Source organism: Bufo gargarizans, chromosome 1 (genome assembly GCF_014858855.1).
Source record: "Bufo gargarizans isolate SCDJY-AF-19 chromosome 1, ASM1485885v1, whole genome shotgun sequence".
Taxonomy (NCBI): domain Eukaryota; kingdom Metazoa; phylum Chordata; class Amphibia; order Anura; family Bufonidae; genus Bufo; species Bufo gargarizans.
In genome coordinates, this window is record NC_058080.1 from 619127056 (window position 1) to 619154438 (window position 27383).

The 27383-nt window shown below is 42.8% G+C and overlaps 1 protein-coding gene across 3 annotated transcripts in view; it reads left to right on the forward strand.

The window, feature by feature from the left end:
• REEP5 (receptor accessory protein 5) overlaps positions 1 to 27383 on the forward strand; it is a 113304-nt gene that overhangs the window by 80130 nt on the left and 5791 nt on the right. For 2 of the 3 annotated variants that reach the window (XM_044275933.1, XM_044275932.1), the window contains exon 2: positions 7987 to 8080. In XM_044275933.1, the coding sequence (XP_044131868.1) occupies positions 7987 to 8080 (94 nt within the window). Of the gene's footprint in view, positions 1 to 7585; positions 7632 to 7986; positions 8081 to 27383 lie in introns of those variants that run through there. The other variant, XM_044275931.1, reaches the window with a different exon arrangement.

Below are 27383 nucleotides of genomic sequence, written 5' to 3' on the forward strand. Positions count from 1 at the left end.
TTGGGGGTTTGAAGGCCTGGCACTCCACATTTGTTATAATCCAGTCAGGCCTAGATGATAGAGGAAATCACCAGTTCTCTTGATTTTGCAGACAAAACCTCTATTTGAGTTTAAAGGGGCTGTGCCATCTTAGCCTGCTGGCATATCACTGGGTCCCACGCCATCTTCCGAACAAGCCCCTGAAAGTGAAGAAGAGCGCACCTCGCATGTGTGGCAGCATGCTCTCCATTCATTTCAATGGGAGTTTTCAAAAAAAGCGCGCTGCTATTTTCGGCAGTCCCATAGAGATGGATGGAGGGCAGCCGCACATGCGTGGTTGCTCTCTGCTCACTTCAGGGATCCCATTCTGGAGATAGATGTGGGTCCCATTTCTGAGACCGGCACCTATCTGACTTTGGTGGTATATCTTACTGATGTGCCACCAGTGTCTACGATGGGACAACCCCTACTTTTTATTTACCGTATTTTTTTTTCTGGCGATTAACTTTTTAATTTTCTTTTGAATTGTCTTTTTTAGAGAAATCCTTCTCTAGTACATACAATTTGTAGAGTATCTTTTATTATTTTTTGTGGTGTGCGGTAATGAGGGAAAAAAGCTTTTCTACTGTGTTTTGTACTTTTTATTTTACAGCGTTCACCATCCGAAATAACATCAAAGGGCATCTGTCAGCAGATTTGTACCTATGACACTGGCCGACGTGTTACATGTGAGCTTGGCAGCGGAAGACATCTGTGTTGGTCCCATGTTCATATGTCCACATTGCGGAAAAAAATGATGTTTTGTTATATGCAAATGAGCCTCTAGGAGCAACGAGGACGTTACTGTTACACCTAAAATCTCTGCTCTCTCTGCAACCGCTGCACTTTAATTGAAAGGGCCAGGCAGAAAAAACTTCATGGCTGCCTGGTCCTGTCAATCAAAGTGCAGAGGGCGGCAGTTGCAGAGAGCAGAGCCTCTAGGTGTAATAACAATGCCCCCATTACTCCTAGAGGCTGGATCCTAGATTTTTCTCAGCAATGTGGGCACATATGAACATGGGACCAACACGGATGTCTTCAGCTGCCAAGTGCACATGTAACAGGTCAGCCAGTGTCATAGGTACAAATCTGCCGACAGATGTCCTTTAAGAGGGTTAATAAATTGAGTTAATTTGATGAATCGCCCTGCTCTACTTGCTAGTGTAGATTAGTTTTGGTACATGGCCCGCAGATGTCCATCCCGCTTAATAACTGTGGTGCATCTGACGCCAGCAGGGAACGTGTACATTTACATTCACATCTGCTTTATGGTATTCCTTTAGTCTATTCCACCAGCGGAGCCGACCACCGACATTACCGTATCCAGCATAGCCCGCCAGATCCCCATTCGCTATAATAGGTTCCATTGGGTTACTGTAAGACAGATGTGGACCTAGCCTGAAGAGCATCATGTAAGGGTACTTTCACACTTGCGGCAGAGGATTCCGGCAGGCAGTTCCGTCAAAACGCATGCAAACTGATGGCATTTGTCAGACAGATCAGGATCCTAAACCGTCTGACAAATGCATAGAAATTCCGGATCCGTCTCTCTGGAGTCATCCAGAAAAAACGGATCTGGCATTTGTTTTTTTCATATTTTTGGCGCTCTGTGCATGCGCAGACCACAATGCCGGATCCGTTTTGCCAGATCACTCAAGGCCGGATCCGCCATTAATGCATGTCAATTGGCAAGTGTTCCGGAATTTTGGACAGAGATAAAACCGCAGCATGCTGAGGTATTATCTCCGTCCTGATCAGTCAAAAAGACTGAACTGAAGACATCCTGAACGGATTGCTCTCCATTCAGAATGCATAGGGATAAAACCGATCAGTTCTTTTCCGGTATAGAGCCCCTAGGACGGAACTTAATACCGGAAAATCTATCTCTGTGTGGGAAGGCGAGGACTATTCTGGCCTCGCTGTATTATACAAATGACCTAAACCCTGCACGGCGCCTGATTTGAGTAACAAATCCCAGTGGAGAAGACTTCAGGGCACAGCATTTTAATAGCATTTTAGTTCTGCTGCTGTGTGGTAACTTGGCACTGCCACTAATAGACATGGCATGTGATCTGAATGGCAAAACATGGTGTGACCAACCTTAACCTCGGATTTATGGGACTAATTAAAAAAACTGGCAATTGACTTCTCACACTTCTCTTGTAGATTAGTTGTTGCAATCACACATATAAATATGCCTGCTGCTTGTAGATCTGGTCGTACAAGGCGTAATTCTTACCCGTGTGTTACCATGGCATCACTCCCAGATAGTACTAAATACTGTATGATCTGATCTTGCCGAAGGGAAATAATCCTCGCACTTAGTTTGTACCCTCCCCTCATAAATATGTATACCCATATGCTCGCATCCCATAGGTCATTTCACGTTGTAATCATCGTGCCATCTATTTTTACAGTCTACAGTAAGGCCTCCGCAAAAAATATGGAGGACATCCGAGTGCATTCTGTATTTTACGGAACCAAACAGCTGGCCCCTAATAGAACAGTCCTATATTTGTCTGTAATATGGACAATAATAGGACGTGTTCCGTTTTTTTGCGGAACGGAAACGGAATGCGCACGGGGTACCTTCTTTTTTTTTTTTTTTTTGCGGACCCTTTGAAATGAATGGTTCCACATACGGTCCGCCAAAAAAAAAAACTGAACGGACATGGAAAGAAAACACGTTCATGTGCATGAGGCCTAAAGCTTATGGTAAGTTCTCACAGTGGATGATACACATCAGAAAATCCAGTGTGTGTTTGCTGCAGAAATCTGAGGCCGACCCTCTAGGACAGGATTGCCATGGACATGCCATGGACTTGGTAGCATGCAATGCGGTCTTTGCATGGATCCTGCCATGTGGCACATCCTTCAGTGGGTTTTTACAGCTGGAGGATGCAATGTTGATGGATGGCAGGTATTTCAGTTAAACATTATCCCTGTTCCACAGGATAGGGATAGGCCGTTACCATTTTTGCGGTCCTCAAAACATAGATATTGGCCACGTGTGTTCCGCATTTTGCAGAATCGAACGCCCTGCCCTCTGCAGAACAGTCCTATCCTTGTTTGTAAAATGGACTAGAATAGGACATGTCCTATTTTTTTATTTTTTGCAGGGCTGCGGAACGGACATACGGATGCAGACAGCACATGGCGCGCTGTACGCATCTTTTGCAGCCCCCATTGAAGTGAATGGGTCTGCATCAGACCCGCAAAAAATGTGAATCAGATCCGGACCAAAAATGTTGGTGTGCATGAGCCCTAAAGGATAACTATTAGATTGGTGGGGGTCTGACCACGGGGAATGGGGGTGTTCCCCTGAAATGAATGGAGCAACTGGTCAAGTATGTGCACTGTCACTCCATTTCTATGGGGCTGCCAGAAGTAACCGAACGCTGTCAGCCATTTACACCCATCCCATAGAGCACATATGTCAAACTCATGGACCTCCAGCTGTTTCAAAATTACAACTTCCATCATGCTTACAGCGTACAGCTATTAGGGCATGCTGGGAGTTGCAGTTTTGCAACAGCTGGAGGGCCGTGAGTTTGACCCCCTGCCATATAGAATGAATAGGCAGTGTGCAGCCACTCTATTTATTGTGGGGGATATGCAGCCTCCATTTTCATGATCAGTATCCTGTGGATAGGGGATAACTTCATCTTACCAGAATACACCTTTTAAAGGGGTTTTCCAAGATATTTTTACTGATGACCTGTCCTCTGGATAGGTCATCAGTATCTGATCAGTAGGGGTCTGACACCTCCACCTATCGGCTCTTTGAGAAAGCACTGGTGCTCACAGTAGTGCCGCAGTGTTCTCTCAGCTCACCAAGAACAGTACCATACATTTAAAGGGGTTGTCCAGGTTCAGAGCTGAACCCAGACATACCTCCATTTTCACCCAGGCAGCCCCCCTGACTTGAGCAGGGCAAAGGCATTTTCAGGAGTTCCGGTGACGAACTGGGCTCTCCATGGGGCTTCCAGGAAGCCCTGTGACGTCACCGGCACTGATGGGCGGGCTTTAGCGCTGCCCCAGCCAGTAAAATGGCTAGGGCAGCACTAAAGCCTGCCCACCAGAGCCGGTGACGTCACCAAGCACACTGCCTGGCGGAAGCTTCCGTCCGGCAGTGTGCTATTGTAAACAAAAGAGCCTGTGCCCTGCGCAATCTAGTGCAGGGCAAGGGAGAGCATCAGGGGGGCTGCCTTGGTGAAAAAAAGGGTATGTCCGGGTTCAGCTTTGAACTCGGAAAACCCCTTAAATATCGATTTTGTGCTTCGTATCGCAGCTCAACCCCATTCACTTCAATGGCACAAGACTCGCAGGGAGTGTCTGTAGCATCAGGTCTCTGCCCTTCCCAGCTCGGTTGTCACAGATCCAGCATTAGAGGTTGCGCTACATTTTTTCCGGAAGAGTAAAAATACTCCTCTTACCATTTTTGAGGCATATTTTTAGCCGTGGAGGAAAGTTGAAGCCATTTTAAATACATAATACGTAGCCTGCACTTGCCCACATCTGCGTTTAGACCTTCTGTCACAGATTTTGTCAAAGACCGGACAAACAATCCTCACATGCAGGACTTTTTTGTCCAGTAAAAAGATGGGATCCGTTCAGTTTCTGTTCGGGATCCTATCATAGCGATTGGAGTCTGTTCCTGTCAGGCTGGGTTCACATCACGTTTCTGTCATACGTTTAATGCACGCAAAGAAACTTCTACTTTAGCAGACACCTCAGACAGATGCCATACTGTGCCGTCCATCACCATAGAGTTCCATTGTGCAAAAAATATATACATCATTTTTTATTTATTTTTTGCTAGACTTTGCAGGATGGAAAGACGTGGTACACCACACTTTCCCATCCTGAAAAAAGTATACATTAACATATGTTTTTAGTTTTTTTTTTTACAATGGTACTCTATGGTGATGGATGCCATCTGTCGTGGCCAAAGAGGTGGGTGTGCAGGGGAACCATTACTAATCTAAATAACATCAGGCAATTCTAAGCAAGTGATAAAGTCCAGTCCAATATGGCGGATCCTACCTGTACTTTATCACTTGGCTATAATAGCTGGCATTCACTACATGCCGCACTACAGACATGCTCTGATGAATGGAGTGCAGCGTCTGATGTGTGTAGATCACTCACTGCATTACCCTACGGCTGCAACGAGTACTCGATTAAATCTAGTAATTCGACACAAAAAAATCCTCTGCAAACTTTTTGCATTGAGGATTCATTTGTGTCACATGACCACGGAGCGGGTGTGAACAGATTACTGGAGCCGACACTCTCCATACCAGCGTGACAATCCCCCAGGCAGCTGCTCCCAGCCAATCCCAGTGCTTCTCTCATGTGAGAGCAGCCATAACAGGTCCGTAGTGCACCCCCATAGAAATGCCTCTTCTTGTCCGCAATTGCGGAAAAGAATAGGACATGTTCTATTTTTTTTCGAAACCGCAGACCTGAAGATCAGTGGCGCGCTCTGGAGATGCAGACAGCACACTCTGTGCTGTCCGCATCCATTCCTGCTCCATAGAGAATGAAAGGGTCCGCTTTTTCGGAATGGATGTGGACCCATTTTTTGCGGACGTGCCCTACATTGCTGCACTGCCATTTGTGGTGCACGTCAGGCTGGATGTCCGGGCTCTGCTGTAGTTGTCCAGCACTTTCATTTTTTGCGAATTTCCTTGTGACATTTTCCAAACATGTTACTAAAAATGTATAACCCGTAAAAGGATGCAGATTTAGCATCTACTAAATTTACATACATGCCTGTGCCATTATTTGTGAATGAGAAGGGAGAGAGATCCATGTGTCGACCACAGCTCCCCTAGCCCAAACTGACATCCACTACATGTTGATGTGATCACAGTACAATAGCCCCGCGATCAGATAGAGACTGACGGTACCATAAATTACTATGATGCTGTCAGTTCAGGCAGGGAGATGCGGTAGACACACAGACCTGGTTTCCCAGGCTGACCACGGTCATGTGAATGAGCCCCAAAGTCAGCTTTCTTATATACACCTCAGTTTTGTTTGGATGTGGACTTTTCTGGTAGCTGTTTACTTTTCTGTGTCATATTCTAAAAAAAAATAAAAAAAATCCTGCTGTTTTCACTCTGGCCACTAATAATAAACTGACACAACATGTTCTGTCCAGATTACTTTTCAATAGTCTTTTCATTATCATCGCCGACCAAATCATAATGACAGATAACGCCTATATATAGATAACCCACCATTCACAAAAGGTGATTTGATAGCTTATTTACTTCCCTTTCCCTGAACAGTCACCTGAATATGTCTAAAAAAAGTCATTTTAGTCTGAGAGGCACATTTACTATAGTGTCTGCACCTGTTTTTTGTCTACAAAATGCTGTTCTTTTTAGCTGCATTTACTACTGATTGTGCCTGTTTTTAAGACTTTTGCGCGCTGTGTGTGTGTGTGTGTGTGTGTGTGTGTGTACATATATACACTTTTTTTTTTTTTTTTTTTTTTTTACTAATTCAGAGGTTTTCAAACTTTTTGCGAATTTTTTTATTTCATGACCCCTCTCCCCGATCTATTTATGTAGGTGCATCGTTTTTTGCACCTGAATTTGTTGCAAAAATTGTCTAATTTCTATTCCAGGGCTGGTGTACTTTTCTTCATCTGTTTTCAGGGGTGAAATGCAACTTTGTTTTGCAAATAAATTAGACCAGTCTAGGTGAATATGAACCTGTCTAACTGAAAAACAGCCACCAGAGGTCAGACTTAGTGCTCATGCACACGACCGTATGTATTTTGCAGTCTGCAAAAAATACAGATGACGTCCATGTAAATTCCGTATTTTGTGGAATGGAACAGCCTGCCCCTAATAGAACAGTACTATCCTTGTCCGTAATGCGGACAATAATAGAACGCCTTCTATTTTAAAAAAAAAATTTTGCGGAATGGAAATGGAATGCACACGGAGTAACTTCATTTTTGTGGACCCATTGAAATGAATGGTTCCGCATGCAGTCTGCATAAAAAAACAACAGAGTAAACACGGAAAGAAATTACGTTTGTGTGCATGAGTCCTAATACAAATACACCTAGTCTAATTCATCGACTACTGTGAGACTTTTAATAAATACAAAAGAAAGACGGCTAAATCAAATACGCCTCTCTAATTTTACGCCTAAAAACAGGTGAGCGTAATAAATGTGCCTCTATGAGTCGTCTCCAGATTTCTGGTTTCTGTTGTCCAGATGGGTGCTGCAAAGCATATATGTGAATGTTAACAGCTTGGGTAAGGTGGCAGCACCCATAATAATGTACAGAAAATAGAATAAAATGTACAGAAAATAGAATAAAAAAAATCTACAAACTGAATGAAAACTGATTATCTATCTGTTTTTAATGAGTGAAAAACTGATCAGTCCTGGTGTAAAAAGCTGTGGTCTAACATGAACGTGGCCCCTGTAGTAACTCCCAGCGACAGCTGATGCTGTGAGTATGGGAATGTGTCATTTGCATGTGGAGGAGGAGAGAGGGGGTGGACTTGGCAGTAGTAGCGTTGACGTGCTCTGTAGGAACTTCAGCCAAGCATTCTGGAAGATGATTCGGTTCCTTGCAGCAGGTAAGCAGCAGAACAGAGTTTCTACAGGAAAAGTTCCATATAGCCACTTTCACACAGCAGAATTTGTAAGCCAAAACCAGCAGTTGACCTAAAATGGAGAAAAGAGGTACAAGTGCCTCCTTCATGCTTGCTTTCTGGGTAGGTTCCCCTCCTGGTTTCCCCCACAAATATGTCTGAACTGTACAAAACTTCTCTGGTTGAAGTGTTTCCATAGAGCTCCCACATGTGGCACAAAGAGTTTGGGTTAGAAAACATGAGTAGTTGAGATTTCTCCTCCCTCCCTTTGTCCTCCATATTCTGTCTGCACTTTACGCTGATATTTAAAGGATCGTTTCTTTTCTTATTTCCTGAACAGCAATCATTGGCATCTTAGCTGTTTACTTGGTGATCGGTTATGGGGCGTCTCTGCTTTGCAACTTGATCGGATTTGGCTATCCAGCATACATCTCGTAAGTATCTATTAGTCCTAACTGCGGGCTATCTGCATGAGATGCCATCAGCTTTGCTTGGTCCTTAACACGCAATTAAATCTGTAATTATAAATTATTCACAACTTTCTATTAGCTTGCACATCATTACAGAGCTGGAAAAATCCCATTTTGTCCATTTGTCTATTATGATTACTTTTTATTTAGTGTGGAATTCGAGTATCATGAAGCGTTTTGTGATGAAATCCTTTCTTTCCCTTTCTATTTATTTTTTTTTTTTAAGTTTTACGGCTCAGGGTGGTTTAAAAAAAATGTAGCATTTTACATTTCAAGTTACATGCTGGCCAATAGGAAATTATAAAATGCTCTTTTAAAACTGCAAACACCTATGCTTTGTAATGTCTAGACAGGTCATTAGGAATTCAGAACAGACTGTATAGGAGGTCAGGAGATTGAGAAACAGACAGAACATGATGGTGCAATTCCTTGAGGTCACACAGTAGATGCTGACGTGTACGTATAGAATATCAGCCTATTGGTAAACACGTCTGCTTTCTCTAGTGTCCTGCTTCTAGGGAGAATAGCACCGTGTAGTGGAGGATGTCACACTTTTTATGCTTCCATGTGAAATGTGAGGGATATAGAAGTACAATAAGGCCCTATAGCGGTTTATGGATGCTACAATATGACCATGTAGATGAGGCCTGAAGCAGGAATGGCCTGGTAAGTTGAGAGTGTCAGTTTGTAGTGATAATTACAACCCCTCCCCTGGCTGCGGTTACTGTTAAAGCGTCTGTCATATCAGTTCCTGACAATTTGACCATATAAAGGTGTTGCCGATGAACGCGAGAAATGCTCGTTCATATGGTGATCCTGTCATTTGTACAGGCACCTATATTATCGTTTCTGGGAGGCAGATCTTACGGTCTAAACATCAATCTGCTGCCCAGAAACAATGCAGCTGTATAAGGACAAGAGACTGCAATAGCGATCCCTTGCCCTTGTACTGTGGGGGCAGTCGCCGCATGTAAATGCACTTCATGCTCCTCAGCGCGTGTGAATGTGCCTTAAAGTTGAACACCTGGACCTGAGAAGCACCTCCTGCAAAAAAAAAAAAAAAAAAAGTTCAAGTTAAAAAGGGGTTGTTCCATTAAGACAGATTCATTCTTTATCCACAGGATAGGGGATAAGTGTCTGATGGCAGGGGTCTGACCATTGGAGCCCCCGCCGATCATGAGAACATGAATGGGGCAATGGACAAGCTTGTGGGGCTGCCAGAGAAACGGTCTCCTCTGTTCTCAATCGGTGGAGGCCCCAGTGGTTTGACCCCCCCCACAGATCAGACACTTGTGGATGGGGGATAGGTATCTAAATTATCACCATATACATGAACAGCACAGCAGCTAATAAGTACAATAAGAACCTATACAATTCCTCAAAAAGGTATTACATGGCTACCTTCAATGTTAGATTTACACCAAACAAAGAAAAAAGGTTCTATGTCCAAGTATATATATAAAAATATATATATATATATATATTTTTTTTTTTATTTGATGAAAATAACCATAACATATATGGTACAATACATTATATGTCACATAAATTAGTGATACTAGCCTCACTAGATAGATGTTAGAAACATGTCATAGGGGAAAAAGGTGAGATTTTGGCAATAACCTTTATTTTCTAGCTCATGCAGTAAAACTATATTAACCAATCCATACAGAATTGCATACTAATCCAAAATAAGCGCAACATGGGTGGACATGATAATGAACCTACTGTAATTATCCTGCTCTAATGATGGATGTATAAAGAATTGAGATAGAACCCTAGTACAATATATACCCGACTTCTCTGTCCAAAGCTGCGACCTCCACTAGAAGGTGTACACATCTGAGCATGCAGTAGGCATCTGTGCTGTTTGGGAAGCACTAGGAGAGGCTCTGCACACGCACTGATTCTGACCAACGGTGCAGGAACACAGGGCAGGCAAGATGTCTGGTCTTGTCAGTCATGGGGGAGTCTGGCGTTGCGGGGTGGTGACAAACTAGTGCTCCAGTGGCTTGGGCCAATGCCTCATTGCTCCAACAACGATCATATAAAGGAAAGGGACAATGCAACATAAATGAGGTATAGTTTAAATCGGCAAGGTCAGCCCTAGCAGCCAGTATGCCTGGTTTAATAGGGTTGACCGTGCTTGACAGAAACTTATGTACATTTGTTTTAGAGCCTATTTCACTACCTGATGTTTGGTTCTGGAAGAATGGAGGTTAGTCAGAACTAGTGCTCCTAGGGCCCTGTGTTTGCATAGAGCACAATGTGATCTCTAATCTTGTATGTACGTCGTCTGATCCTCTTCTGCTTTCGTCACAGTTTGAATTCACATGGTTCCTCACAGTTCTAGTTTCCATAAAGTGCTGGATTTTAATGCATTTGAACTGACCTGTTTTATTATATATATTATTATTATTATTATTATTTTTGTGAGAGAAATCTGGCCCTTTTTATACAGGCCAAGTATTGAGCCAAATATCGTGAACAAACGTTAATTCCCCATAACTGGTCCATGTAAAGGTGTGTCATCAGGTTGTCATCTGCTCAGATGATCGGTTACCACATTACACATATCTGTGCACTTCTCAGCAGTTTCTATTCTCTCAGCTGACTGAACTGTCAATATCAGATTTGTTCATTAGCAGTCATAAGAATGTCACAAGTTTTGCCCGGTCATGCCTGTAGCCTCCCCCTTGTGAGCTTCTGTCATTCAGCAGAGCCAAGAGATCACCTATCCTTTCCTGTAAGTGATAAATGGATAATTGCTGGGATTATAAGAATGGTAACCCCAAGCCCCTGCTCCTCCTCACCGCTCAGCCATGTTCAGAAGTCTGAATGGAGTAACAGTCAAACGTGTGCTGATGCGCCATTTGGTGTCTATGGGTACAGAAAATGTACTTTTCCATCATTTTGATGAACAGAATATTGCCAGCTTTTTTGCAAGAATCAACAACGGAGGCTCCTGCCAAAAGCTCTGTCATAGAGGTGAATTTAAAGGGGTTGTGTCACTTCAGTAAATGGCATTTATCATGTAGAGGATGTTACTATAAGCCAATTGCTAATGTATTGTGATTATCCATATTGCTTCCTTTGCTGGCTGGATTCATTTTTCCATCACATTATACCCTGCTCTTTTCCATGTAATCCAGCAGTGGTGGCCGTGCTTGCACATTATAGGAAAAAGTGCCGGCGTCTCTGGTGGCTGGGACCATGGGAGCTCACATAGACCGGTGCTTTTTTTCTATAGTGTGCAAGCACAACTACCGCTGCTGGATTGCAGGATGGTCTTAACCATGGAAAAAGAAATCCAGCCATCAAAGTAGGCAATATGGACAATCACAGTACATTAGTAAGTGCCTTGTATTAGCATAATAAATGCTATCTGCTGAAGTGAGACAACCTCTTTAACCTAACTGGCAGAAATTTTAAGTAGTTATTCTTTACAGATCCAGGCAGCTGATTTTGCCCAAGTCTCAGCCAGATCGATGTTTTCCCAACTGCGGATGAAAAAGTAGTATTACAATCCAGAAGGGGCAATATAATGGTTTGAGCGGGGTGGTCCAGAGCAGAGGATATCTGTCTGTATGACGTCCATACGCCCTAATGGGGCTTATGAACAGGGGATGCTCCGATAACACATTCCCTTTTAACAGATAACTGCAAATATGCACATTTTGCTGTCCAGTTTCATATCCTGAAGCTATGAACTCCCGAATATACTACTATTGCACCTGCCGCTAGCCGGGCACTATTGCACCTGCCGCTAGCCGGGCACTATTGCACCTGCCGCTAGCCGGGCACTATTGCACCTGCCGCTGGCCGGGCACTATTGCACCTGCCGCTGGCCAGACACTATTGCACCTGCCGCTGGCCAGACACTATTGCACCTGCCGCTGGCCAGACACTATTGCACCTGCCGCTGGCCAGACACTATTGCACCTGCCGCTGGCCAGACACTATTGCACCTGCCGCTGGCCAGACACTATTGCACCTGCCGCTGGCCAGACACTATTGCACCTGCCGCTGGCCAGACACTATTGCACCTGCCGCTGGCCAGACACTATTGCACCTGCCGCTGGCCAGACACTATTGCACCTGCCGCTGGCCAGACACTATTGCACCTGCCGCTGGCCAGACACTATTGCACCTGCCGCTGGCCAGACACTATTGCACCTGCCGCTGGCCAGACACTATTGCACCTGCCGCTGGCCAGACACGTCAGTGAATGGGAGCATTCTTGTTCATTTGTTCCCAACGATTGTCACATGTAAAAAATGTCTGCCTATCAACTGACAAATGAGGAAATGTTCCTCATTGATCGTATCTTTTATGTGGACATGTAAATCGCCCTTTGTGTTGGGCACATGCCCCATGTGTACAGGTGATGTGCTGCTGATAGTGATGCAAACTACAGTGAAGAACCAGGATCCGTCTGACCAGGATGACAATGACTGCTAAAATCTAAATGAAGGTTAGACTGTCTGCCTGTGTAAATGGGCCCTTAGTCCTACGTGTATATAACTATCAGCCAGCAGTCCTGATCAGTTCTGTATGGTTCCAACAAAGGATGGCTATCGCTTATCACTAATGATATGTTTATACCTTAAGCCCCTAAAGGTTAGCAGTAAAGCTGGACAAATCTCAGGAATCGGGAAGGCCATGGCCGGTTTTTGGGGTAAATTTCCTGCTCTTTGCTGGAGTGATCTCGCTGCTTCTACAATATCTTGTCCACTGAATCCGATCAAAACCATTCATTTAAAAAACCCGGCCGAGTCTCCTGACACTACAGTCACTCAGAGTTCTGCTGCATATATAACCACCTTTGCCATAATAAGCAGGCGTGTAGTTGACCACAGGAAACTGGCATGAGATGTCGACTTCCTGGAACTACCACATCAGATTTCTTTTCTGTTTACATGTAGTTTCTTGTCATTTCTAGTTTCTTTGATTCCTGTGTACTTGAGCCAGTATATTGGCGACATTTACACATGTGACTACAGTGCAGTGACAGAAGCGGTGTAGAGACAGACGGCAAGGATTAAAGGGAACCTGTCTCCATGAAAATGCAGTGTAATCTGCAGGCTACATGTCGTAGAGCGGGAGGAGCTGAGCAGATTGGTGGGAAAGGATTCAGTATAACTTGTATTTTATTCACTTATATATTCCTGCTCATTCTGGGATTTGAAGCCCAGGAGATTTCCTATCAGTGATAACAGCAGGGATATAAATGAATAAATGACAAGTTTTACAGAATCTTATCCTATAAAACTATATATCGATCTGCTCCGCTCCTCTATAACGTGCTGCTTAGACCCCACAGATTCTCCCGCACGTAGCTAGCAGCTATGACTTTGAGGGTATGGCCATATAAATCGGTGTGTGATGCCTGTGGATGTCATATTATGCGCCTGTCTAGTTACTGTGAATTTTTTCACAGCTTATGACTAAGATTTCTTTTTGTATGTTTTCTGTATATTATACTTGTATGAAAACATTATGCTGTAACCTTGGTGTATATTGGATCTTTTTTATAGTAACATTTTTAGGTTGTGTGTGTTTTTTATTTTTGCTGGTGCTCGTTCATATGAAGGATCTTACAGAGCTACTATTACTATGACTGTTACAGTAGTGGCAATTACATTATGAAATGTTGCCTCCAAGTCATGTGCAGAAATTGCTGCCTATTTGTGGCAGGATGTCGCCTGAGTCATGATAGAAGAGAAGGGCCCAAAGGAAATGTGCCCACGTATACATCCATACGCCAAAGGTATAACAATACAGTAATATCAGACTTGTCCTAGGAATCCAGGAGTTAAAGGTGTGTTGGTTTTCTTTTCTCCTGAGGTGCACATGAATCTTGCACATCCCAAACCAGTTTTTCTACTAGTACTTGTTTAGTATGTAAATCGTAACCCTCATACACACTGCAGCATTGCTGCTAGGTTTTGTACATTGCCTTACTGTAACTCTGTATGCCTCTGATTTTTAGATCATTGTCCCCTATAGAGAACACAGTGAAAAAGGTGCTATAAAAATATACCTTAGTAGGAAAACTAAAACAGCAGCAAATCTCACACTGAAAAGTGAGAGCCAAATAAGTGTGCGTGTACAGGTATGTATACAGGGGCGCCCCTCTAACTGCGCCCACTGCCCGCCCTGGCACCTCCCCTTTTGTATTCCTACTGACCCAGAGAATAGAGGGCACAGGTTAGTTTTGCCACAAAGGGAACACAGTAGGAAAAAAACCCGTAAAATGGTGGAGGAATTATTTTTAGTTTTTGTTTTTTCAATTCCACCCCATTTGGAATTTTTTGCTTGCTTCCCACTACATTGTATGCCATATTAATGTACAACTTGTACCACAAAAAAATAAGCCCTCAAATGAATATGTGAACGGTAAAATAAAAAAGTTATGGGTCAAGGAAGATGGGGAAGAAAAATTAAAATGAAAAAATGAAGATACCGGAGGTTTATTAATGATTAAAAGGGTTATCCAACACTAGGGCTGCAGCTAACGATTATTTGAATAATCGATTAGTTGCCGATTAATTACTACGATTAATCGGAAAAAACGACAAAATTACAAAACAGAGAGGTTTATATGATCTTACTTGAAAAATTATGTTCAAAGGCCATATTAAAACAAATTGTGGACAACACTATTATGGGGGATCTGTGGACGACACTATTATGGGGGATCTGTGGACGACACTATTATGGGGGATCTGTGGACGACACTATTATGGGGGATCTGTGGACGACACTATTATGGGGGATCTGTGGACGACACTATTATGGGGGATCTGTGGACGACACTATTATGGGGGATCTGTGGACGACACTATTATGGGGGATCTGTGGACGACACTATTATGGGGGATCTGTGGACGACACTATTATGGGGGATCTGTGGACGGCGTAGTTATGGAGAGGGGGATATGTGCACTGTTATGGGCATAACAGTGCACAGATCCCTTTCCTCATAACAGTGCACAGACCCCCCTCCCCATAGCAGTGCCATAGACAGATCCTCCCCCCTCCCCATAGCAGTGCTATACACAGACCCCCCCTTCCCATAGCAGTGCCATAGACAGATCCCCCTTCCCCCTAACAGCCCCGGCCCCGATGCTTGCATCTTTATTTTACCTTTTTACAATGACGCTCCCGCTCCTGTAACAGCCAGGAAGAGCGGACGGCGGCGTAACGTCACTCAATCACGTGACGCGCCTGCTCCGCCCACTTCATGAATGAAGGAGGCGGAGCAGGCGTGTCACGTGAGTGAGTGACGTTACGCCGCCGTCCGCTCTGCCTGGCTGTTACAGGAGCGGGAGCGTCATTGTAAAAAGGTAAAATAAAGATGCAGCGCCTGCCTGCCCGCCCGAATAGCAACGAATCGGCGATTATTCGATAACTGGATTCGTCGACAACGAATCCAGTTATCGAATATAATCGATTACATCGATTAATCGTTGCAGCCCTATCCAACACCTATTATGCCCCCCAAAATGCAACAGTTCTTCACCCTTATGGCCCCAGAATACATCACATGCCACCCCCCCACCCCATTTGGAATTTTTTGCTTGCTTCCCACTACATTGTATGCCATATTAATGTACAACTTGTACCACAAAAAAATAAGCCCTCAAATGAATATGTGAACGGTAAAATAAAAAAGTTATGGGTCAAGGAAGATGGGGAAGAAAAATTAAAATGCAAAAATGAAGATACCGGAGGTTTATTAATGATTAAAAGGGTTATCCAACACCTATTATGCCCCCCAAAATGCAACAGTTCTTCACACTTATGGCCCCAGAATATGTCACATGCCCCCCCCCCCCCCCCACAGCAATGAGTTCCCCTCACTTACAGCATCTGAGAGTGTTAAAAAAACGGAAGTGTGGGATTCCTTTACAGGCGCTCTTTCCCCCAGTGGAGATCGGGAAAAGCACCATGTTCTATAAATAAGCCACAGCCTGTACTAGGCTTCCAGGCTCATTGTTAGTATATCCCAGTTTAGGCCACTAGGTGGCAGCACTGAACTGTGATATAGTGACTTCTATACAGACGAATGGAGAAATTTACATCTGATGATTGTAAGTTGTGGTCCACTTGGGGGACCTAACAAAAAGTAAAAAAAAAATATTTTGAAAATATAAAAAATACATTTAAAAATTAAAATCATCCCCATTCCCCAAAATAAAAAGAAACAAAAAAAATTGCATTATGGGTATCGCCGCATGCGAAAACGCCTATGCTATTAAAATAATTAAAAAGTTAGCCCATATGGTGAATGGCGTAAAAGAAAAATATTTATTTTAAAAAGGCCGATTCTCATTTTTTTTTATCACTTTATTGCCCAAGTCGATCAAGTCATACACACCCCAAAATGGTGTCAAAAATGACAGATCATCCCACAAAAATTGAGCCCCCATACATCTCCGTAGACATAACTATAAAAAAGTTGAGGGTCAGAATATCGCGATGAAAAGAAAAAAAAAAATTTTATGAAGTGAGTCCTGTGTATTTAAGTTTTATTTAGACTCTATTTTTAAAATGTTTCTGTGGAGATTTGAACTCGCAACCATCTACATTAAAGGGCTTATCCCATGTTAGACAATGGGGGAATATCGCTAGGATATGCTCCCATTGTCTGATAGGTGCGGATCCCACCTCCTGGGACCCGCACCTACAAGAAGAGCGGAGAAAGTTGAGGAGGGCGCACTGCTCATGCGCAGCCACCCTTTATTCATTTCTATGGAGCTGCCGAAAATAGCCGAGCGCTGGCTTGGCTATTTCCGTCAGCCCTATAGAAATGAATGGGAGCGGTGGCTACGCATGGTAGCTCTATAACCCAGTGGTTAAGGTTCTTGTCTTTAATGTAGATGGTTGTGAGTTCGAATCCTCACAGAAACATTTAAAAATTGTCTAAAATTATACTTGTATATAGTGACCATGCTTGGGAATACCCCGTTTACATTCATAACCCATCCATATATGGAGTCAGAGCAGGGACTCCTAAGCTGAAAAAATTCCCCTCTCCAGGGCCCTGACTGAGCATTGGGGAAGCAAGCGGTGGCCTTCTTGTGCTCTGGGCCCCCCTGTGCCACGGGCCCCATAGCAGCTGTGTGGTCTGCCTATGTATATATACACTCACCTAAAGAATTATTAGGAACACCTGTTCTATTTCTCATTAATGCGATTATCTAGTCAACCAATCACATGGCAGTTGCTTCAATGCATGTCGGGTTGTGGTCCTGGTCAAGACAATCTCCTGAACTCCAAACTGAAAGTCAGAATGGGAAAGAAAGGTGATTTAAGCAATTTTGAGCGTGGCATAGTTGTTGGTGCCAGACGGGCCGGTCACAATCTGCTCAGTTACTGGGATATTCACCCACAACCATCTCTAGGGTTTACAAAGAATGGTGTGAAAAGGGAAAAAACATCTAGTATGCGGCAGTCCTGTGGGCGAAAATGCCTTGTTGATGCTAGAGGTCAGAGGAGAATGGTCCGACTGATTCAAGCTGATAGAAGAGCAACGTTGACTGAAATAACCACTTGTTGCAACCGAGATATGCAGCAAAGCATTTGTGAAGCCACAACACGCACAACCTTGAGGCAGAAGACCCCACCGGGTACCACTCATCTCCACTACAAATAGGAAAAAGAGGCTACAATTTGCACAAGCTCACCAAAATTGTAAAAATGTTGCCTGGTCTGATAAGTCTTGATTTCTGTTGAGACCTTCAAATGGTAGAGTCCGAATTTGGTGTAAACAGAATGAGAACATGTATCCATCATGCCTTGTTACCACTGTGCAGGCTGGTGGTGGTGGTGTAATGGTGTGGGGGATGTTTTCTGGGCACACTTTAGGCCCCTTAGTGCCAATTGGCCATCGTTTAAATGCCACGGGCTACCTGAGCATTGTTTCTGACCATGTCCATCCCTTCATGACCACCATGTACCCATCCTCTGATGGCTACTTCCAGCAGGATAATGCACCATGTCACAAAGCTCGAATCATTTAAAATTGGTTTCTTGAACATGACAATGAGTTCACTGTACTAAAATGGCCCCACAGTCATCAGATCTCAACCCAATAGAGCATCTTTGGGATGTGGTGGAACGGGAGCTTCGTGCCCTGGATGTGCATCCCTCAAATCTCCATCAACTGCAAGATGCTATCCTATCAATATGGGCCAACATTTCTAAAGAATGCTATCAGCACCTTGTTGAATCAATGCCATGTAGAATTAAGGCAGTTCTGAAGGCAAAAGGGGGTCCAACACCGTATTAGTATGGTGTTCCTAATAATTCTTTAGGTGAGTGTATATGTGTGTGTATGTATGTATGTGTGTGTGTGTGTGTGTGTGTGTGTGTATGTGTATATATATATATATATATATATAAAGACGAAAAAAGTCGGACTGCACTCCAAAATGATGGTGAAATAAAAGTGTTTTAATCACCCATAATATGGCAACTTGCGACGTTTCGGCTCACAAGAAAGAGCAGCAGCACTTGTGGATGTAGTCGGGTCAGGAATCCTCTGACCTTAGGCCACTCGGTCAGGTATGGTTATAGAATTTTCAAAGAAGAGGCAGCACTCCAGAATTTCGGTAAAAACGACCCACTTTAATTTCCCCTGTGCAACGTTTCAACTGCTCCTTGCAGTCTTTTTCAAGCATAGCAATCAGTGTCACAGCATATATTTATATACCCACAATCCTTAGTGAGTTCAATTAACAGAGTGATTTAACAATAACATGATCAATTTCATATAAAAAGACAAATAACATATAAATTCCTTTCAAATTCATCTGTGGAAACCTGACTTCATTTCATATACCGAAGCAGCAATTTTGTACATAGTCAAATATCCTAAGTCATATATAGATATATAGAGATATAGATAGATATATAGATATATATATATATATATATATATATATTAACATATTAATAAAGTGCCTCGTGCTTTCAATCAATGTGGTCACCTGTATGTGCTAATTATGCGGTCAACAGGCCGCGTGGTTTAAAACTTACAGCAAGAGGTAAGATGATGGCGGCAGCCGTCTCAGCGTTCCCCTATCTCCACTGCGCATGCTCCATATCTTGGCAACCAAGTACAAACTCCAAGGCAGCGCTCCATAGTGACGTCAGCCATGACGTTCGCACCAGCCGCCAAGACCCGCCCCTGAATCGTGACGATGTGAGAGGACGCCTCCGTGTCCGGCCCCCGGGTCACATGACTAGTCATGGGAGCCGTAGCCTAGCAACAGGGAAGCGCTCACCCACACTTATCACAATCTCCAGGGTCGGAGAGAAACAGGCAGTGAGGCATACAGGGGGAACGGAAGCCCCATATAGGGAGCAAGCGGGTTGTACATCAGTCTGAATTCAAATCTTCCTAGGTGATTGTTATGAATATAAGGATATCAAGCCGTAAATATCAGAGGATATAGTCCTAGTATAGGATGTATTTATCTAGGAGAATAAGGGGTGTGGCCTACATGGACGTCTCACAAGGTGATATTCCATGCAGACCCGCAGATCCCTGGTGCCAAGTGTTTCCACACCCTTCACCCCTATGGTCTGCATCCACCCCCTCATCCCCACAACATATGATTTCCTCCATTCACGACTCATCCATTTTGTTAGGTGTAAAGTCATAGTTCCAACCCTATTCTCCTATGGGACCTCTTTAAGCGGTCGCCATCATCCTCCTCCGCTGCACAATGTACTTGAAATATAATAGAATCCCTTTCAGAGTTGAATCCTTCTGAAAAAAAGGGAAAATAGAGAAAGTAATTAGTAAAATGCCAGACACTAAAGGTGATCACATAACCAAAAGAGCCAGGGGAAGGAAACCCCAGGGGGTCATATACATTGAAAAAATAAAAGAGACACACTCTCCAACATTCTACATTATATTCCATTTGAAGTCCACATTTAGATGTGGTTTGAGTGACTGTAGGCGATGAATCCATTGCAATTCCCGTTGTTTAAGGGTCAATGTGCGGTCACCCCCTCGTCTGCCTCTTTGGACCTGATCTATGATCATACATTTCAGATCTTTTTCCGTATGGCCACGTTCTACAAAATGTTTTGGAACCGGTAAATCCAATCTTTTACGTCTTATTGAGAAACGATGATTATTCAGACGCGTTTTCATGTCACATGTGGTCTCCCCCACATAGAGGAGGCCACATGGACATTTAAGCACATATATGACAAATGTGCTATCACATGTCAGATAATGGCGGATATCATACTGGACCCCAGTATCTGGATGTGTAAACACATTGCCCTTCATCATGTATGTACAATTCACGCACGTCAGGCACGGGAAACATCCCGTTCTCCTTGTGCCGAGAAATGTTTGTGTCTTCTTTTTGGTAGGGACATCGGCCTTCACCAGCCTATCACGTAGGTTAGTTGGCCGTCTATATGAAAAGAGCGGAGGTCTAGCTAGTAATTCGATCTTAGGAAAATTGCTCTGCAGAATAGGCCAATGTTTTCTCAGTATATTCGCTATATCACTACTCTGTTCCGAATATGTTGATACAAATGGAATCTGTTTAGCTCTCAATTTTGATTTCTTTCCCTCTTCACCCTGCGGGAGCTGTATCCTCCTTAGATGTTTTTCAAGATTTTTTTGTGGGTACCCCCGTTGTCTAAATTTGTTGATCATCTGTCCATATCTCACAGGCAATTTTTCTGGATCCTGCACGATTCTCCTCACACGCAGTAATTGACTGCGCGGTAGGGACTCAATGCAGGGTCTAGGGTTGCAACTTTCATACCGCAGCAGTGTGTTGCAGTCAGTGGGCTTGGTGAAGATGTCAGTGGACAACATATTGCCAACTATTGTCACCATTGTGTCGAGAAACTGGACCCGTTCATTAGAGTATGTTAGTGTGAATGCAATATCACTGTCCATCTCATTGAGATAACAGTGAAATTGCTCTAGAGACTCTGTGTCACCTTGCCAAACGAGGAAGACGTCGTCTATGTATCGCCACCACCCCAATACTTTGTTGAAGTGGTGGGACACATAGACAAGGTCCTCCTCGAGTGACGCCATAAACACATTTGCATACGTTGGGGCCACGTTGGACCCCATCGCAGTCCCCCGTAATTGCAGAAAAAACTGCTCCCCAAACATAAAGTAATTATGCCTAAGTACCAGGTTCAATAGTTGAAGAATAAACTCACGGCAATCTTCAGAGTAATCACTACTTTCCAAACATCTCCTGACCGCATTGACTCCACGTTCATGGTCTATAGAGGTATAAAGACTGGTGACATCGAATGATGCCACCAGACATCCATCAGGTAATACCACGGTTGAGATCTTTTCCAAGAAATCCTCCGTGTCTCTGATATATGATTTTGTATTGATGGCGTAAGTACGGAGTATGCGGTCCAGGAAGATGGAAATGTGTGAACAGATGGAATCAATGCCCGACACAATGGGTCGTCCAGGTGGGTTTGTCAGGGACTTATGTATTTTTGGCAATACATAAATCATTGGCGTACGGGGATTCTCCATAAGTAAAAAGGAGTATACACCGTCGTCAATGATATCACGATCACGTGCCATGTCCAATACACATTTGATTTTTTTGATAAATCCAAATTTTGGGTCACCTGACAATTCTTTATATACTTTTTGATCATTGAGTTGTCTCCCTATATATATATATATGGGAGAAATAGGGAGACAACTCAATGATCAAAAAGTATATAAAGAATTGTCAGGTGACCCAAAATTTGGATTTATCAAAAAAATCAAATGTGTATTGGACATGGCACGTGATCGTGATATCATTGACGACGGTGTATACTCCTTTTTACTTATGGAGAATCCCCGTACGCCAATGATTTATGTATTGCCAAAAATACATAAGTCCCTGACAAACCCACCTGGACGACCCATTGTGTCGGGCATTGATTCCATCTGTTCACACATTTCCATCTTCCTGGACCGCATACTCCGTACTTACGCCATCAATACAAAATCATATATCAGAGACACGGAGGATTTCTTGGAAAAGATCTCAACCGTGGTATTACCTGATGGATGTCTGGTGGCATCATTCGATGTCACCAGTCTTTATACCTCTATAGACCATGAACGTGGAGTCAATGCGGTCAGGAGATGTTTGGAAAGTAGTGATTACTCTGAAGATTGCCGTGAGTTTATTCTTCAACTATTGAACCTGGTACTTAGGCATAATTACTTTATGTTTGGGGAGCAGTTTTTTCTGCAATTACGGGGGACTGCGATGGGGTCCAACGTGGCCCCAACGTATGCAAATGTGTTTATGGCGTCACTCGAGGAGGACCTTGTCTATGTGTCCCACCACTTCAACAAAGTATTGGGGTGGTGGCGATACATAGACGACGTCTTCCTCGTTTGGCAAGGTGACACAGAGTCTCTAGAGCAATTTCACTGTTATCTCAATGAGATGGACAGTGATATTGCATTCACACTAACATACTCTAATGAACGGGTCCAGTTTCTCGACACAATGGTGACAATAGTTGGCAATATGTTGTCCACTGACATCTTCACCAAGCCCACTGACTGCAACACACTGCTGCGGTATGAAAGTTGCAACCCTAGACCCTGCATTGAGTCCCTACCGCGCAGTCAATTACTGCGTGTGAGGAGAATCGTGCAGGATCCAGAAAAATTGCCTGTGAGATATGGACAGATGATCAACAAATTTAGACAACGGGGGTACCCACAAAAAAATCTTGAAAAACATCTAAGGAGGATACAGCTCCCGCAGGGTGAAGAGGGAAAGAAATCAAAATTGAGAGCTAAACAGATTCCATTTGTATCAACATATTCGGAACAGAGTAGTGATATAGCGAATATACTGAGAAAACATTGGCCTATTCTGCAGAGCAATTTTCCTAAGATCGAATTACTAGCTAGACCTCCGCTCTTTTCATATAGACGGCCAACTAACCTACGTGATAGGCTGGTGAAGGCCGATGTCCCTACCAAAAAGAAGACACAAACATTTCTCGGCACAAGGAGAACGGGATGTTTCCCGTGCCTGACGTGCGTGAATTGTACATACATGATGAAGGGCAATGTGTTTACACATCCAGATACTGGGGTCCAGTATGATATCCGCCATTATCTGACATGTGATGGCACATTTGTCATATATGTGCTTAAATGTCCATGTGGCCTCCTCTATGTGGGGGAGACCACATGTGACATGAAAACGCGTCTGAATAATCATCGTTTCTCAATAAGACGTAAAAGATTGGATTTACCGGTTCCAAAACATTTTGTAGAACGTGGCCATACGGAAAAAGATCTGAAATGTATGATCATAGATCAGGTCCAAAGAGGCAGACGAGGGGGTGACCGCACATTGACCCTTAAACAACGGGAATTGCAATGGATTCATCGCCTACAGTCACTCAAACCACAGGGTCTAAATGTGGACTTCAAATGGAATATAATGTAGAATGTTGGAGAGTGTGTCTCTTTTATTTTTTCAATGTATATGACCCCCTGGGGTTTCCTTCCCCTGGCTCTTTTGGTTATGTGATCACCTTTAGTGTCTGGCATTTTACTAATTACTTTCTCTATTTTCCCTTTTTTTCAGAAGGATTCAACTCTGAAAGGGATTCTATTATATTTCAAGTACATTGTGCAGCGGAGGAGGATGATGGCGACCGCTTAAAGAGGTCCCATAGGAGAATAGGGTTGGAACTATGACTTTACACCTAACAAAATGGATGGCGGCTGGTGCGAACGTCATGGCTGACGTCACTATGGAGCGCGGCCTTGGAGTTTGTACTTGGTTGCCAAGATATGGAGCATGCGCAGTGGAGATAGGGGAACGCTGAGACGGCTGCCGCCATCATCTTACCTCTTGCTGTAAGTTTTAAACCACGCGGCCTGTTGACCGCATAATTAGCACATACAGGTGACCACATTGATTGAAAGCACGAGGCACTTTATTAATATGTTAATGTATGTGTATGTATGTGTGTGTGTGTGTATGTATGTATATATATATATATATATATATATATATATATATATATATATATATATATATATATATATATATATATATATATCTCTATCTATCTCTATCTATCTCTATATATCTATATATGACTTAGGATATTTGACTATGTACAAAATTGCTGCTTCGGTATATGAAATGAAGTCAGGTTTCCACAGATGAATTTGAAAGGAATTTATATGTTATTTGTCTTTTTATATGAAATTGATCATGTTATTGTTAAATCACTCTGTTAATTGAACTCACTAAGGATTGTGGGTATATAAATATATGCTGTGACACTGATTGCTATGCTTGAAAAAGACTGCAAGGAGCAGTTGAAACGTTGCACAGGGGAAATTAAAGTGGGTCGTTTTTACCGAAATTCTGGAGTGCTGCCTCTTCTTTGAAAATTATATATATATATATATATATATATATATATATATATATATATATATATATATATATATATATATATATATATATTTACTGCAGTGAGTTCACTCGATATACACCGGGTGCTGGCTGTATAATAAATACATCAGGCACCCGACTGCAATGATTGGGAATGGCGATCTTGGCGAACCCTGTCATTTAACCCCTCACATGCCGTGATCAACACCAATCGGGGTATCTGTGAGGTAAAGCAGAGGGATGCGGCTCCCTCTGCCTTCCAATTGGAGCCCCGGCTGTGAAATTGTGTGGCTCAGATCAGTTACCATAGCAGCCTGGACGCTTCTGAAGATTCCCTGCCATGGTAAACTCCTTGCTAAGCTGTGCACAAACCATGACCGTGTCAAAATCCCATTCAGGGCTCATGCACACGAACGTATTGTCTTTCCGTGTCCGTTCAGTTCATTCATTTCAATGGGTCCGCAAAAAAAACGGAAGGCACTCTGTGTGCATTCCGTTTACTTATGTCCATTCCGCAAAAGAAATAGAATATGTCCGCATTACGGACAAGGATAGTACTGTTCTATTAGGGGCCAGCTGTTCCGTTCCGCAAAATACGGAATGCACACATTCGTATTTTTTGCGGACTGCATAATACATACGGTCGTGTGCATGAGGCCTCACTTTATTAGAATCTCTATTAGGGTGAATGGGGACAAGGGATCAAAAGATCCCAGGTTCTAGCCCTTAAGGGGGTTACAAGTTATTATCAAAGTAAAAAAAATTAAAAATAAAAACTATACAGGTTTAGTATCGCTCTATTAGTACTGAGCCACAGAACAAGGATGTCATGTCATTTTTACCGCACAGTGAACACTGTGATGTCAAAACACCAAAAACCTTGGCAGACTTTTTATTTTTCAATTTTAACCCCACAAAGAACTTTTTTTTTCCCATTTTTCCAATAACAGACATATTAAATAAAATGGTGTCTTAAAAAACACATGATCACACAAAAAATAAGCCCTCATATGGCTATATGAATGGAGAATTAAAAAAAGTTATGGCTATTGGAACGTTAGGAGGAAAAAAAAAGAAAACTCAAAACCAAAAATGGGCCCGATACTTAAGGTGTTGATCAGAGAGGAGCAGGATGGAAAATGGCAGCTATTTATGGCCATCGCATAGCTGTTGGAGCAATATATTGTGCTCAGTGGTATACTATATGGTTCTGATGGGGCAGTATTTTGTGCTATGGTATTGATGACCCTGCCTATTTGTGTTTCTCCACCTTCTGTCAATTTCGACTCCCCCCCCCCCCCCCCCCCCCAACATAGGGCCACGGTTAGTTTAGTTTTTTTCCCCAAAGGCCACTTTAAGTTCCTAGTCTGTTCCTGTATGTATATAATATAATCTATCAATGCTATACAGGTAATACATAGACCTGAATTTACTAAACACCTGTAAATCAGAAATATAATACATAGTAATACACAACTACTGGAGGGTAGTGCAGAAACCTCAAGTCACATATCTATACATTTGAATGCAAAATGTCACATCATAGAAAGTACCCATACAGACTAAAAATCCCCGGCCCAACAACATGTTTCGTCGTAGCTTCTTCTGGGGGTTTTCCCTGGACAGTCTGTCACTGACGGCGCTGATTGCACAGTGTGAGACTGTGCAGACTGCTAACAGAAGGAATAGTAGAGGAATGGCGCAACAATAGCGTTACTGGCATATAAAACTTTTATTTCAGATTTTTTTTTCATGGGCAGTGCAAAATGTAGTAAAACAGACGTCAGGAGAGGTGACGGGCCCTCTTTAAAAGTATTTAACGAAATGAAATTTACATCACTGCAATTGTATTGACCCACATAATAAACTTGTCATTGTCACCGTACAGTGAATGGCTATGTCAACGGAAATAAAAAAAAAAAGTCTGTACCAAAATTGGCTGCTACAGGAAGGTGATGTTTTGACTAGAATTTATGCCGCGTGCATTTCTTGTGGACCGTGTCTCCAGGGTGAGGGGTTGGGGGATGCGACTGGGACAGAATTGACATTACCTGTATGGTGGTGGCTCAGCCATACCTACATACTGGATAGTATGAAACAGAAGCTGACACATTCCACTTTTTGATGATTGTAAAATTGTTTGCTCGGGGCTGTGCTGGCAGTTCCTTTTAATTTAATTACTTGTAGTAACAATTTGTTATAATAGCCCAATAGCTGTTTGATCTGCAGTTGAGTACACTACTCCCTAAACCCATTAAACTTGAGACCTGACATTCTCAATCTGTAAATGTCAGTTTAGCTTATCCCTCATGTTTCTGTGTAGTTAACCTTTTTGCTGCCAAGAGTATTCGGACATTTTGCACCTCTGGTAGCCAGGGCATTTTTGCAGTTTTGACATTTACAAATAAAACCTAAATTATGAAATCTCGCCCCCAATACCCATATATTGTCTAAAAGTAGACACCTGGCACATGTCAAAATATCACTAAGCACTTTATACAATGACTCCTAAATGCAAGTTTGTGTCCAAATGTAATTTTTCATAAAACGTTGATTTTAGTGGGTGAACGTTATATGCACCACGCCTGCTAAAAGTAAAATGTCAACATGTGCAGAGTTCATGCACACCACAGGCCTAAAGAGGGTGTGCTCTAAATATCAGAGGCCATCAAATATTTGTCCATCATCCACAATTGCGTTATGGATTTCTTTGTGTTCCTTATCTGTTTTTCAAATTTTATTATTCTTGATAACTAATAAAACATTTGACTAACAAAATAAAAATTTAAACTGTAGATGGCAGA